This window comes from Somniosus microcephalus, chromosome 3 (assembly GCF_052327205.1).
Source record: "Somniosus microcephalus isolate GS21.2 chromosome 3, FLI_Smic_1.0, whole genome shotgun sequence".
Lineage (NCBI taxonomy): Eukaryota > Metazoa > Chordata > Chondrichthyes > Squaliformes > Somniosidae > Somniosus > Somniosus microcephalus.
This window is the reverse complement of record NC_140989.1, coordinates 283,479,437-283,494,175: the sequence shown is the minus strand read 5'-3', so window position 1 is coordinate 283,494,175 and position 14,739 is coordinate 283,479,437. Positions and strand designations below refer to the sequence as shown.

Below are 14,739 nucleotides of genomic sequence, written 5' to 3'. Positions count from 1 at the left end.
GTTCCCCGGCATCTCTGGGAGGTTATTTGTGTCCTCCTCTGTGAAGACAGAACCAAAGTATGAATTTAGTTGGTCTGCCATTTCTTTGTTTCCCATTATAAATTCCCCTGATTCTGACTGTAAGGGACCTACGCTTGACTTCACCAATCTTTTTCTCTTCACATATCTATAAAAGCTTTTACAGTCAGTTTTTATGTTCCCTGCTAGCTTACTCTCATATTCTATTTTCCCTTTCTTAATTAATCCCTTTGTCCTCCTTTGTTGAATCCTAAACTGCTCCCAATCCTCAGGATTATTGCTTTTTCTGGCCAATTTATATGTCGTTTCCTTGGATCTTATGCTATCCCTAATTTCCCTTGTTAGCCACGGTTGAGTCACCTTTTTTGTTTTATTTTTGTGCCAAACTGGGATGAACAAATTCTGTAGCTCATCCATTTGGTCTTTGAATGTTTGCCATTGCCTATCCACCGTCAACCCTTTGAGTGCCATTCCCCAATCAATCCTACCCAACTCGCGCCTCAGACCATCGTAGTTTCCTTTATTTAAATTGAGGACCCTAGTCTCTGAGTCAACTACTTCATTCTCCATCTTAATGAAGAATTCGATCATATTATGATCGCTCAGACCCAAGGGGCCTCGTACAACAAGATTGCTAATTAATCCTTTCTCGTTACATAATACCCAGTCTAAGATGGCCTGATCTCTGGTTGGTTCCTCGACATATTGGTCCAGGAAACCATCCCGTACACACTCCAGGAATTCCTCCTCCACAGTGTTGTTACTAATTTGGTTGACCCAATCTATATGTAGATTAAAGTCACCCATGATGACTGCTGTGCCCTTATTGCACGTTTCTTTAATTTCCCTTTTAATGCCATCCCCAACCTCCGCCTTACTGTTGGGAGGTCTATATACCACTCCCACTAATGTTTCTTTCCCCTTAGTATTTCTCAATTCTACCCATACAGATTCCACATCATCAGAGCTAATATCCTTCATTACAATTGTATTAATCCCTTCTTTAACCAGTAATGCTACCCCACCTCCCTTTCCTTTTTGCCTATCTTTCCTGAATATCGAATACCCCTGGATGTTGAGTTCCCAAACAGTGACTAACTCAATTTGTCAGTGGGGAAAATAGCATACGGTCACTGCCCCTATCAAATGGTTTAATTATGCAGATGTCATGCTCCCTTTCAGCTTCGTATGATGTACCCCATCCTTGGGATACCAGCATATGGTATGTAACAAATGAAGAATGTACATTGCTCTCTTACCACAGCTAGCACTCAAAGGCTCCAATCAGGTGCAGCAGAGGTTAGATGTAGAGTAAAGCTCCCTCTACTCTCGCGCAACGAGCCTCAATTGGCTATTGTTATCTTCAGTCCCAATGAATTTACCAACTTGGTGCCAATTCTGTACTGTGGACTCATATCCACTAAGAATTGGACTGAGGCTGTCCAAACTCATTTCATTTAGGACACTTACAGTTTGCAGGAAGAGACTTCATACACCAAATTCAAACCCATAACCCGTAGATGAAACGGCAGTCTTCTAACTGCAACATCCAATTCCCTCAAACAGTGCAGCTCAAATCAAACCGTGCACAGGACACATTCTGTCGACTATGACGTAGACAGTAATTATTTACTGAACAATTCATGTAGCTGGCAGGGCTGCACCTGTGGAGTCCAGCTCCATGTAATGCAGCCACTCGGCAAGCAGAATGGACATTACTGGCCTATGGGTAACTTAGAAAAATAGGTCTCAGCACCTATTGCTTTTGTTTTGGCTGCATTGCTGCTCTTCTCTCAGCTGTAGTGCTTCCTCCTGTCTGTCCCTGACTTCGGCCTGCAATCTATTGTTCTCTTCCCTCCACTGATCCAGCTCTGTCTCCAAGAGCTTATATCTGGCCCTGGTTGTTAACAGGCTCTCCCTCAGTTGTTCCACTTCTTTGGCCTGTTCTATGGAATTAAAATAAAACAAAACAAATGTTATTTTCCCTAATTGGAAATGTTTCAAAAAACAATATTAATTGTTAAGTTTTTATATAAAGTTATAAATGTAAATTTTATTTTTAGCCAAAAACAAAAATAACTTACACTGATAGAGCAACAGAAAAACATTCCAACACTTCACCGTGGCATAAGAAAAATGGACGCTGAGCCAAAGGAGGAGAGATTGGGAAGTGTGACCAAAAGCTTGGCCAAAGAGGTAGGTTTTAAGGAGAGACTTAAAGGAAGAGAGTGAGGTGGAGAGGCAGAGGGCTGCATGATACACAGTGACATCCTATTATAGTGATCAATTTTGCTAGAAGCCCAAATGATGTATACTATTGATTCTATGATTCGCGTTATGTACGGCAGTGCTGGTCAGCACTCATTGGCACTTTAAGCAGCTGATTTAGAAGCTGCTCAGCCTCTTGCACCACGGTCCATGCTAGTGGCACCAGCTCCCTATATGCAGGTCTCAGGCAGCTGACACAACCCAAAAGTTAAAAAATGTTGTGATTCCCTAAGGGCCAGCAAAGTTAGTGTTTGCCATCACTGGCACTGCTGCCTCTGAAAGAGCAGTCAAACAACACTCCGAGGAAGTTTTCTGCACTTTTGGCAGAAGTAGCATCTTACATTACAGACTACCACTGAGATTGGGAAGCTATTGTGAAGGGGCCATTAAATTCAGCAGGACTTGGAGAATAATGAGTAATAGTATGAAAGTAAAGCCTGGTATCCTGAAGGAACAGGTTAATAAGAAAAAGCCCGTCACCCACCATCCAAGTCATCCTATTATTTAGGACCACGTACAGGACTTAATCTGACCATTACTACCTCCCTCTTCCTTCGGCACCAAATCTGTGTCCTTCAGTGATTTATGAAACTGGGAATCTGCTCATTTCTCTTTTGAATGCTTAAACTAAATCCACGTAGATGCCAGGTCTTAACTGAGCGACAGAGGAAAAAGAGTGGAGAAACTTTCTTTTCAACCTTCTATAACTTAGTTAGAGGTGTGTTACCAACATTCGTACTGTTCATTATGTAACACTGCAGGTGAAATTTCACCCACTAAATACGGGATTGCCCATTTCTCTCAACAATTAATGATCCACAAACTAAATTGTGGGAACAAGTGGCTTTGAAATGCACAATTTCTGAGAATGCAACTTCAGTGGTGGCTTGCTAGTTACAGAGAAAAGCAGGAACTCTTTGCTTTTCCTTTAAAAGAGAAACTTTAGCCCCGAGTCAGTGTCTCACCTCTGGGTACTTGAGTGAGCCGGGCCTGGAGAGTCAGGATCTCATCCCTCAGCATTTGGTTCTCCTCTGACAGCTGAGTCATTGTTTCCAGTCCCTGGATGTAGATGTTAGTGGGAGCAACAACTACAAGAAGATAAGAGGGACCAAATCAGACACCAAAATGCCAGGAGTGAAAAATCCTCACGTCTGACGTAGTAAAGTATTGAATGAGTGGCTAATGGTCAAACTTGTAGACATGTAAATGGTCGATCACTTTGGATATCTATTTATGATGGAATGTACAAATTATAAAGATACAAGTACTTCTTGTAGATTTGTTCCACCAGGCTCGTGGGGGGAGAACAGGGGCTTCCAATACAAAACAATAACAAGATTTATTTATACATAGAGATGTTAATGTAGAAAAACTCTCGAAGGCAATTCAAAAAGGCATAAGGAAAAATGGATGCGGAACCAAAGTATGAGCAAGGAATAACCAAAAGCTTTGTGAAAGAGAAGGGTGGGAGGGTGGGGTGGAAGAGTGAAAAGGTGGAGGGGTTTATGGAAGGAATTCCAGAGCTTGGGGCCTAGACAGCTGATAAACACATGGCCACCAATGGTGGGGCAAAGGAAAGGGGGAATGCACATAAGCCCATAGTCAAAGGATTGGAGCATTGGGTGTGCGGGAGGGGGGGGGGGGAGGCAATTGAAGGAATAGAGGAGGTTACAGAGACAAGGAAACAGGTAGCTATGGAAGGATTTAAACAGGAGGATGAAAATTTAAAATTTGAGGCTTGGGGGACCGGGAGCCAATGCAGGTCAATGAGAATAGGGTTGACGGACGAGTGTGACTTGGTGCAGGCTATGACAGGACAAGTAGCAGAGTTTTGGATGAGCTGAAGTTAACAGAGGATGGAAGTCTAGCCAGAACAGCATTGAAGTAATGAGTCTGGAGCTGACAATGGCATGGATGAGGGTTTCAGTGGCAGATGGGCTGAAGTAGGGGCAGAAGTGAGTGATGCTATGAAGGTGGAAATAGGTGGTCATGGGCGAGATTGGAAGCTCAGAGTCGAACAGAACACCAATTGCGAACAGCCTAGTGTAGCCTGAAGCAATGACCAGGGAGGTGGATGGTGTCGGTGACAAGTGTATGGAATTTGTGGTGGGGACTGAAGATGATGGCTTCAGTCTTCCCAGTGTTTTGCTGGAGGAAATTATAGCTCATCCAAGACTAGACAAGGTTGTTTCTAAGGGCAAAAAGGTCTGGTAAGCTGACAAACTCCATCAACACCAGCCTCTAGTCAACCCACTACCTGTTTTCTTTCCTGTCCCTCAGGTGAAATCAGCAAACCCATCTTCTAGAGGAAACCTGAATGGCAAAACTAAGAGTTATATTTGGGTCTTCCAGTTGACAGTACTCCAGCTTTGGTTCTGCCTGGTTGCTTTGGTTACAATCACTTAAACATGGTGCAGCGTATTGGAGCATCAACATACAGTGCTGTAAGAGGACAAAAATGACTTCTTAGAATTAAAAGTTAGAAGAAACTATAACTTCTTAGAATTAAAATTAGTGGAAACTAGAAGCTGATAAGTTTGTCTCCTATCCTTGCTTAGGAATGTAGGACCTAGACAAAACAGGAACTGTAAAGCTAATAAGCTGGTCTTTTGTCCTTGCTTAAGATAAGACAGGACATACAGATTCTCAAAGCATGATTCTGTAGACCAATCAATGAGCATAGAAGGGGGGTGCACGCCTCAAGTTAGGGTATAATTGTTGTATGCATTTGATACTCGGTGGAAGAATCCTTTCTCTGGGATGAGACTGAGATTTTCCCCTTGCATATGCTTGAATAAAGATCGTGAAACTTATCCAAGGTGTCCGTCTGGTGAATTCGTGGTTGCTATAGGGCAAGTGTCGACTCCTTATCTCAGGGGGTCCGCTTGAGAGGAGGGGAGACTTCTCTTTTACCCCAACAATTGGCGTAGTCGGCAGGATGCAGACTCTCCAACCCGAACAATGTGGCAGCTGTTGGGGTGAGTATCTTTTAAATACCACCTACAAGTTAGAGCTGATACATTGTGGACGGAAGGGGAGATAATCTGTATAAAAGAACTAAGTATGGCAAACCACGAACTGACTGGAACCGAGGAATAAGCACAATACGGGTTATGAGTAGGTCCTGAAGCATGGCCAACGAGGCAATATCAGCGAACCGATATTGGTCGTATACGGCAAGGAGCAGACAAGAAGGAATACAAGAATAACCTAGGGGCGATGTACCGACCCCAGCATTTTACAGGTTAAGAATAGGTCCTGAAGCACGGCCAACGAGGCAATACCAGCGAACCGGTATTGGTCATATACAGCTGGCGCAAACAAGGAGGAGTACAAGAGTAACCTAGGGGTGACGTAACGACCCCAGCGATCGTAAAGAATGGCCAACGGGTATGACTGGGGAACAGAGGGGTCCCTAGTAAAAATGCTAGTGGAAAAGAATGTGAAACTAATAGATATGATGAAGAAAAACGATTGGCAGCCGAATGACCCACCGGTAAAACAAAGAGAATGGTGGGCTAAGGATACAAAATTAAAGGAAGAAAAGCACATCATTTTAGTGGCTCGTGCATATTATGAGTTGAGTAGATGTATTTGAATTTGGACCAAAAACGGGTGCCAAAATTGTACCCGAGTACCAGTAATCTAAGAAAGGGAATAAGGGGAAAAAGAAATTGGAGTTTTATCGACACAGAAGCTATCAGTTTCTGTCCAAAACAAGTAAAATACAGGATTTGCTGAGTGAAAGGAATCTTAAAAGGAATGCTGGAATCTCAGTTTGTGTGAAAGTGTGTGTTAAAAATGTGGAAGTTTTCTGTCTTTTGAAAAGTGTCTGTTGTGTTTGTTTTAGCTCCACCCACTCTTTTGTACAGAGAGCTAAAAGCTGTTTAACCCTTTGAAGACTTGTCTTGAATATGGACAAGCGTGTGTTGTTTTAAGTTTGTTAATTGTTTTACAAAAGATAAGCTTCAGCCTTGAAGTTACAGTTGCCAATGTGCCTGGAAGAAAATGAATTTGAATGTTTACAAGGCATGGGTGATTGTTTCTTTGTTAATGTGGCTTCTTTCTTTTCCAAGTGATACTGGTTAGTTTAAAAAAAAAAAAAATTTTTGATCTGGATTAAATTGGAGTTATGAGGTTAATTAACCTATTAAAACCAGACTTTCATTGTGGCCACGGTGAAATTCTGGTTGGTGTAAATTTGTGTAGACCGCATGGAATAAGATAACTCCGCGAGAACATCCGATAGTGGCAGGTCCCTCTACAATATTCAATTGACTACGGTGCTGGGAGCCCTACAGAATGCGGGATTAAAGGTAAACCCTAGAAAGGTACAGGTAGGGAAGGACGAAGTAACCTACCTAGGATACATAATAACACAAGGAAAGAGGCAAATGCCCGAAGACAACAAGGAGGCTATTAGAACAATGCCGAGGCCAGGAACTGTGAAAGGGGTCAGACAGGTACTAGGGCAATTTAATTATTGCCGGAACTTTATCCCAGAATATGCAGAAATGGCCCAGCCTATACAGGATTTGATCACCATCCCAGCAGACGGTGGACTGGGGCCCCGACCAAGAAACAGCATTTGTAAAGTTAAAACAAGCCCTCGTAAGTGCCCCTGCCCTGGGATTATCAGACCAGAATAGGCCATTCCACATCTATAACTACAACAGTAAGGATCATTACAATGCGGTAGTAACCCAGGTGCATGGGGATAGACAAAGGCCGGTAGCAGCATTAAGCCGCAGCCTATAGCTGCAGGATTGTCCAGATGCGTTGCTGCCCTCGACTGCGCTGCGTGGGCCATCAGAGTTAGTGAACCAATAGTGATGTCAGGACAAATTATTCTACATACACAGCATACCCTAGTAGAGTTGCTTAACACAGGAAGGCTAAGAACTGTATCAGATGCACGTAGGGCCACATGGGAGGTGATGCTCATACCCCCCCAATGGCACAGTAACAATAGTTAAAGACAACGGTAACAATTCCGCAGGGTGGATTATAACGGAAGGAGAGGAACATCAGTGTAACCCAACAGGAAGTGAAGGGGAAAATAGTCATGTTAGTGAAACCCCGCTTGAGGAAGCGGAAATGGATCTATATGTAGATGGGTCCTGGCGATATATAGACGGGACACCACGAACAGGATGGGCAGTTAGCCAAAGGAAAAAGGTAAACATATATACATCAGGAGGAGGACCCATACACGAGAATATAATCAAGGAATTAGTGGGAGTCTCCCTCCTACCCCAAGAGCGCGCAATAATAAAAATGAAATTAAAGACAACCCCTCGCCGGACTACAGGACTGACATCCTTTGAGTTAATGACAGGAAGAGCAATGAAACTGCCCGAGGTACTGGTCACAGGAAGTGAGGACGTAGGACCATATAAAGATAGAATATGGAGGTTTGTGATGGAACTCTGTAAGCAATTACATGACCTGAAAGCACAGGCTAGGGATCAGCAAGTAATTAAAGACTTATAGAACAACACCAAGGAACAGAAAGTCCAAATACCCCAGGTAGGCAGTCAGGTAATGGTAAAGATAAACCCAGAGAAACCCGGGTTCTCGACAAAATGGACCGGCCCCCATCAGGTAATAATGGTAAGTGACACATGCGCATGCGTAGGTATAAGGGGCACTGGCAAATGGAAACACTGGACCCAGTTGAAAAGGCATGGGCCTAGAAATTCGGTATAGCCGCGTTTGGGGCGCTAGTCCTGGCGATGCGTAAAGTTTAGCGCCACCTAGCGCGATATTGGGTTGCAGCGCCCCTAAAGGTGATTGCGGCGCTAAATCAGGCGCTGCACGCTACTCCTAAGGCGCTAACCCGGCGGCGCAACCCAATTTCGCGGCGGCGGGGCACAGTGAGGGTGCTGTCAATAATCACTTTCCCCTCAGACACACTGGCGCTGGCCAGCTCTTAAAGGGGCAGGTCAATTGGAATCACCAGACACACTCACTGCCTTGTAGGCCTTCAAAGCGGTGGGAGCCTACCTGTGGCGCATCAGCCTAGCAAGACATGGAAAGGGTGAGGCAGAGGGCGGAACGCCTCACTGATGGGGCATTGGATGCTTTGGTTGGCGCAGTGGAATCAAGGCCAAGGAAGATGGTCGGAATGTGATTTATGTTTTGGACAGTCTCCCGGGTGTGAGAGGCAGTTATGTGTCAGTGTATTAGTTTTGCTTTCTGTTGCCATAGCTTTCTCATGTTTGAAGGAACCACATTTTGTGTAATGAAACACTTTCTTCATTTACAATGGCCATGCCTGCTATTTACATGCATCTTGCCCTTCACAGGCTTGGGGGTATCAGACCGGTTCCATTCCTGTTCTTGGAATGGCAGCAAGCATTCCGTGAGAGGGGCCTAGAAGCTACTTCTGATCAGCCTCTGACGCGCAGCCTGAGAAGAGCCGCTCGCGTGAAAGTTCAGGCCAGCAGGCATCTTCTCAGCCACCGACAGAGATGTCCTGCACCTTATCTGAGGCTGCAGATCTGGCTGAAGCAGCTGGCACAGCTCAGTCACCACCTCCTTTCCAAATCGCAGCCTTCTGACACACTGCTCCTCCGGCATGTTCATGTAGGAAAACTGCTGTCGGAAAACCCTGCCAGCGTAAGGTCTGCTGTGGCGACGTCTGTTGGCCCTCCTCCGTCTGGCCATTCCCGCACCCCTCTCCCAGCGTCTCAGTGCCCTTTCCAGATGATTCAGCAGCAGGACGTTCCCCTCCAATGCAGCCCCCATAATAAGTGCCCACAGGAAAGTTCCCCGTTGTCAAGGCTCACCAACAGCAAGGTAATGGTCAGAAGGCTGAAGATCGTCTGTCTGCGCTGGCTCAGTGGTCAAATGGCTCTCAGTGTGCAGCTCAGCAACTCTTTGTAGCTCTCGAGGAAGTTGTGCTCCAAAAATGGCTGCCGCTTTTAAACCACACCAGTCCCCTTTAAATAACGCTCCTCCAGCCCGAGAGCGACTTGGTAAGGTCCAGGTAAGCTGTCACTATTAGCGCCAGGCACTACAGAGGGGGGGCGCCACTGAATTTCCGGTCCGGTGCGCCCAAAAGGCATTGCACACTCAAATGACGTCATAATCAGCCTGCGCCCATGAGCGGGCACTAAATGCATGCTCAATATGGGGCGAGGCGCTAGGCGCCTTGCACCCGCCCGGAAATTGGCTAGCGCCCCACTTCTCGGCCTCTTTAGGCGTTAATCGGTGGCGCTAACAACCGAATTTCTCCCCCATGGACTGTAACTAACCGGTGACGACCGGGAAATATTGGGGGAGAAATTGGGTGAGTAGCGCCACCTGTTAGCGCCTAAAGAGGCAGTCAGTGGCTGTAGCGCCACTGGCTGCGTCTCCCGCGATATTCAGCAGGGGCGCTAACGGTGGCGTTAGGCATTTGCGCTGCACCGCCACCGATGACGTCATTGGTGTGCGCAGCACCCCATTCGCGCCCCGTTCACGATATTTGGTTGCGAACGCCGCAGTTGCGCCGTTCGCTACCCGCGCCCAGTTCATGGGGCCTTACTGTGTCGGCAGCGGCCCAAGTTAAGGTGGAGGTGCGGGGCGGCCGCCTGCCAGCACCTCCGTCCCCGGCCTCCTAACCACCCCCCCGCGGCATTGCCGGCTGTTTCCCAAGAGCCTGGCACTTCTCCTTGGTGCCGGGCTCATTTGCCGGCACTCGCGAGCTGTTGCAGGCACCTCCCCCTTAACAGTGGGAGGAAGGCCTGCAGTACCGCAGTGTGCCGTGCCGCAGCGTGTGGCGCTGCGGCACGTTGCGCTGCGATATTCAGTTTCAGCGCCCTAAGAGGGACGCGGAGCACCTCGAGCCTCGCCCCGTGTCCCTCGAGGAGCAATGAAACTGAATATCTGACAATCACTAAAGCCTCGAACGCTGCGCTAAATCCTGCGCTCAGGCGACTTTTGCGCCACTTTGGCACCCCAACCCAATTTCTAGGTCATTATGTTTTACAGGATCTTATCCCTTATAGGGGGAGCCGCGGGAGAAGCTGTGCAGGCCGGCCAAAGGGACCAACAAGGCCTGTATTACAGAAACTCGAGTGACGTTAGCTGTGATCAGGAACAAAAGGGGGATTGGTAATAAAGAAAACCAAGGATAAAATACACTTTGGTGTACGCCAACGAATAATTACGGTGTTCCTAAACCTAATGGATATAACCATTCCCAGCTTTTGTGGAAAGGAAGCCGTAAGCCTGTATAATAACTTGACCCTACGAGCTCTTGAAGGCCCTGAATCAAGAACCATGACATTTAATGTGAAAAGGAGGACAGGTAGAAAAGGGGACCGGGAGAAAAGAGGGATACTAGAAATGGCAGGTGTGGGATATTCGGCAGGGGTTGCGACTGTGAACACTATAGACCTGCACACCATAGACGAAGATGGTTGATGCCCTAATCCGAATTTTACAAGAATTGTTGGGTAGGGAAGGGGATAATCAAAGACTGCAGGCACAGCTAGGTGATGGTACGGAGGGAGAATTGCTACAAGTGGCCCATATGTTACGGGACCATGCCAGAACTATAAATTTGATAAACAAAGCAGGGGAAGACGTGAGCCGGCAACTACAGTCGGAAATAGTTTGCGCAGGGTACGGAGCATGGATACTTAGTGAAGTACAACATAACCTAGAGCAACTCCAAAATGGAGAAGTGCCGGATTGGATATTGAATGATGTAGTTACCAATTGGACCTCAGATAAAAACATGACTCATACATGTGAGGTACGGAGGAATAGTCATGCTTGGATACCAAAAGCTAGATGCATAACCGGACATTTAAATATAATAGGGTTTGTACTATCAATACTGCAGTCTGATGTAACAAAAGGAGATCCCTTATACCAAACAAACAATATAGGGGAGGTAAGGAAGCAAACTCGCTTGTGCTACCATGACTTGTCCAGATATGTGATTAAAGAGAACAACAGTACGAGGGGTACTAACATAGATGATTGTTATAGAAATAACCAAGTTGTTTTATGCCGAGATCCACCAAGAATGACCAAGGATGACTGTGGTTATGGCCGAACGGAAGGGTGCACATTGAGTGTCACGCCAATGACACGGGGTTCCGAAACAACCACCACCCCGCGAGGGAATGGAGAATGGTGTGTGAGCACCAAGGCACCGCTGCCCCGCGGGGAATGGAGAATGGTGTGTGAGCACCAAGGCACCACCACCCCACGAGGGAATGGAGAATGGTGTGTGAGCACCAAGGCACCGCTGCCCCGCGGGGAATGGAGAATGGTGTGTGAGCACCAAGGCACCACCACCCCACGAGGGAATGGAGAATGGTGTGTGAGCACCAAGGCACCGCTGCCCCGCGGGGAATGGAGAATGGTGTGTGAGCACCAAGGCACCGCTGCCCCGCGAGGGAATGGAGAATGGTGTGTGAGCACCAAGGCACCACCACCCCGCGAGGGAATGGAGAATGGTGTGTGAGCACCAAGGCACCACCACCCCACGAGGGAATGGAGAATGGTGTGTGAGCACCAAGGCACCGCTGCCCCGCGAGGGAATGGAGAATGGTGTGTGAGCACCAAGGCACCGCTGCCCCGCGGGGAATGGAGAATGGTGTGTGAGCACCAAGGCACCGCTGCCCCGCGAGGGAATGGAGAATGGTGTGTGAGCACCAAGGCACCGCTGCCCCGCGAGGGAATGGAGAATGGTGTGTGAGCACCAAGGCACCGCTGCCCCGCGAGGGAATGGAGAATGGTGTGTGAGCACCAAGGCACCACCACCCCGCGAGGGAATGGAGAATGGTGTGTGAGCACCAAGGCACCACCACCCCACGAGGGAATGGAGAATGGTGTGTGAGCACCAAGGCACCACCACCCCGCAGGGAATGGAGAATGGTGTGTGAGCACCAAGGCACCGCTGCCTCGCGGGGAATGGAGAATGGTGTGTGAGCACCAAGGCACCGCTGCCCCGCGAGGGAATGGAGAATGGTGTGTGAGCACCAAGGCACCGCTGCCCCACGAGGGAATGGAGAATGGTGTGTGAGCACCAAGGCACCGCTGCCCCGCGAGGGAATGGAGAATGGTGTGTGAGCACCAAGGCACCGCTGCCCCGCGAGGGAATGGAGAATGGTGTGTGAGCACCAAGGCACCGCTGCCCCGCGGGGAATGGAGAATGGTGTGTGAGCACCAAGGCACCGCTGCCCCGCGAGGGAATGGAGAATGGTGTGTGAGCACCAAGGCACCGCTGCCCCGCGGGGAATGGAGAATGGTGTGTGAGCACCAAGGCACCGCTGCCCCGCGGGGAATGGAGAATGGTGTGTGAGCACCAAGGCACCACCACCCCGCGAGGGAATGGAGAATGGTGTGTGAGCACCAAGGCACCGCTGCCCCGCGGGGAATGGAGAATGGTGTGTGAGCTCCAAGGCACCGCTGCCCCGCGGGGAATGGAGAATGGTGTGTGAGCACCAAGGCACCACCACCCCACGAGGAAATGGAGAATGGTGTGTGAGCACCAAGGCACCACCACCCCGCGAGGGAATGGAGAATGGTGTGTGAGCACCAAGGCACCACTGCCCCGCGGGGAATGGAGAATGGTGTGTGAGCACCAAGGCACCGCTGCCCCGCGAGGGAATGGAGAATGGTGTGTGAGCACCAAGGCACCACCACCCCACGAGGGAATGGAGAATGGTGTGTGAGCACCAAGGCACCGCTGCCCCGCGGGGAATGGAGAATGGTGTGTGAGCACCAAGGCACCGCTGCCCCGCGGGGAATGGAGAATGGTGTGTGAGCACCAAGGCACCGCTGCCCCGCGGGGAATGGAGAATGGTGTGTGAGCACCAAGGCACCGCTGCCCCGCGGGGAATGGAGAATGGTGTGTGAGCACCAAGGCACCGCTGCCCCGCGGGGAATGGAGAATGGTGTGTGAGCACCAAGGCACCGCTGCCCCGCGGGGAATGGAGAATGGTGTGTGAGCACCAAGGCACCGCTGCCCCGCGGGGAATGGAGAATGGTGTGTGAGCACCAAGGCACCACCACCCCGCGAGGGAATGGAGAATGGTGTGTGAGCACCAAGGCACCACCACCCCACGAGGGAATGGAGAATGGTGTGTGAGCACCAAGGCACCGCTGCCCCGCAGGGAATGGAGAATGGTGTGTGAGCACCAAGGCACCGCTGCCCCGCGGGGAATGGAGACTGGTGTGTGAGCACCAAGGCACCACCACCCCACGAGGGAATGGAGAATGGTGTGTGAGCACCAAGGCACTGCTGCCCCGCGGGGAATGGAGAATGGTGTGTGAGCACCAAGGCACCGCTGCCCCGCGGGGAATGGAGACTGGTGTGTGAGCACCAAGGCACCGCTGCCCCGCGGGGAATGGAGACTGGTGTGTGAGCACCAAGGCACCCAATATGACATATTATGAATAAGGGAGGGACCGCCTCCTGTGCCATCACGGATACTGACTTCTGCTTTACCCCACAAGAAGAGACACATATAAACGGGTACATCATATATCCTGAATTAAAAGAAGAAACTATTAATTGGACAGTGATGGACACTATCCGAGAAGGGTATACAAAGGCAATAAGGCCAACTGGAGCATGACATTCAGAAGCAGAGACAAAAGTATGTTATTTTGATGGAAGAAATAGATAAGCTACAAAAGGACACTGAAGAAATGTTGGCTAGTCGCCCTTGGTATACTAAGTTTTGGAATGCTGGACTCAATGTGCAAATACTCCCCTGGATAAGGATAATATCACATGTATTGGTTGTCATACAAGGCGTTGTATTGGTGATCTTGTTGTTATCCTGTCAAAAATGTAGCAGGAATAAGGGACAAGCCATAATGAGAACGATAAGTAAACAACTGGATAAGGCAAATTTAAAAAGTCCGGCAGAAAGGACTTATCTTATATAACTTCGATGGGAAAGTCAGCAGGCAGATCCTGCAGTTTCGGAAGTAGCTACCCAAGCGGAGGGACAAACCTGGGGCTCACCCACGAGAAAGTAATAGGGAAATGGCCTGGCTTGGGCATATAGCCAAGGGCCATAAGGGGGTATTGTAAGGGGACAAAAATGACTTCTTAGAATTAAAAGTTAGAAGAAACTAACTTCTTAGAATTAAAATTAGTGGAAACTAGAAGCTGATAAGTTTGTCTCCTATCCTTGCTTAGGAATGTAGGACCTAGACAAAACAGGAACTGTAAAGCTAATAAGCTGGTATTTTGTCCTTAAGATAAGACAGGACATACAGATTCTCAAAGCATGATTCTGTAGACAAATCAATGAGTGTAGAAGGAGGGTGCACGCCTCAAGTTAGGGTATAATTGCTGTACGTATTTGATACTCGGTGGAAGAATCCTTTCTCTGGGATGAGACTGAGATTTTCCCCTTGCATATGCTTGAATAAAGATCGTGAAACTTATCCAAGGTGTCCGTCTGGTGAATTCGTGGTTGCTATAGGGCAAGT

The 14,739-nt window shown here is 48.4% G+C and overlaps 1 protein-coding gene and 1 pseudogene across 12 annotated transcripts in view; one reads left to right on the top strand and one right to left on the bottom strand.

The window, feature by feature from the left end:
* pde4dip (phosphodiesterase 4D interacting protein) overlaps window positions 1-14,739 on the bottom strand; it is a 330,703-nt gene that overhangs the window by 37,397 nt on the left and 278,567 nt on the right. For all 12 annotated transcript variants that reach the window (XM_085982652.1, XM_085982655.1, XM_085982653.1 and 9 more), the window contains 2 exons: window positions 3,252-3,374; window positions 1,775-1,964 (listed from right to left, as the gene is read on the bottom strand). In XM_085982652.1, the coding sequence (XP_085838778.1) occupies window positions 1,775-1,964; window positions 3,252-3,374 (313 nt within the window). The remainder of the gene's footprint in view (window positions 1-1,774; window positions 1,965-3,251; window positions 3,375-14,739) is intronic.
* Window positions 10,492-14,538, top strand: LOC147122010 (uncharacterized; annotated as a pseudogene).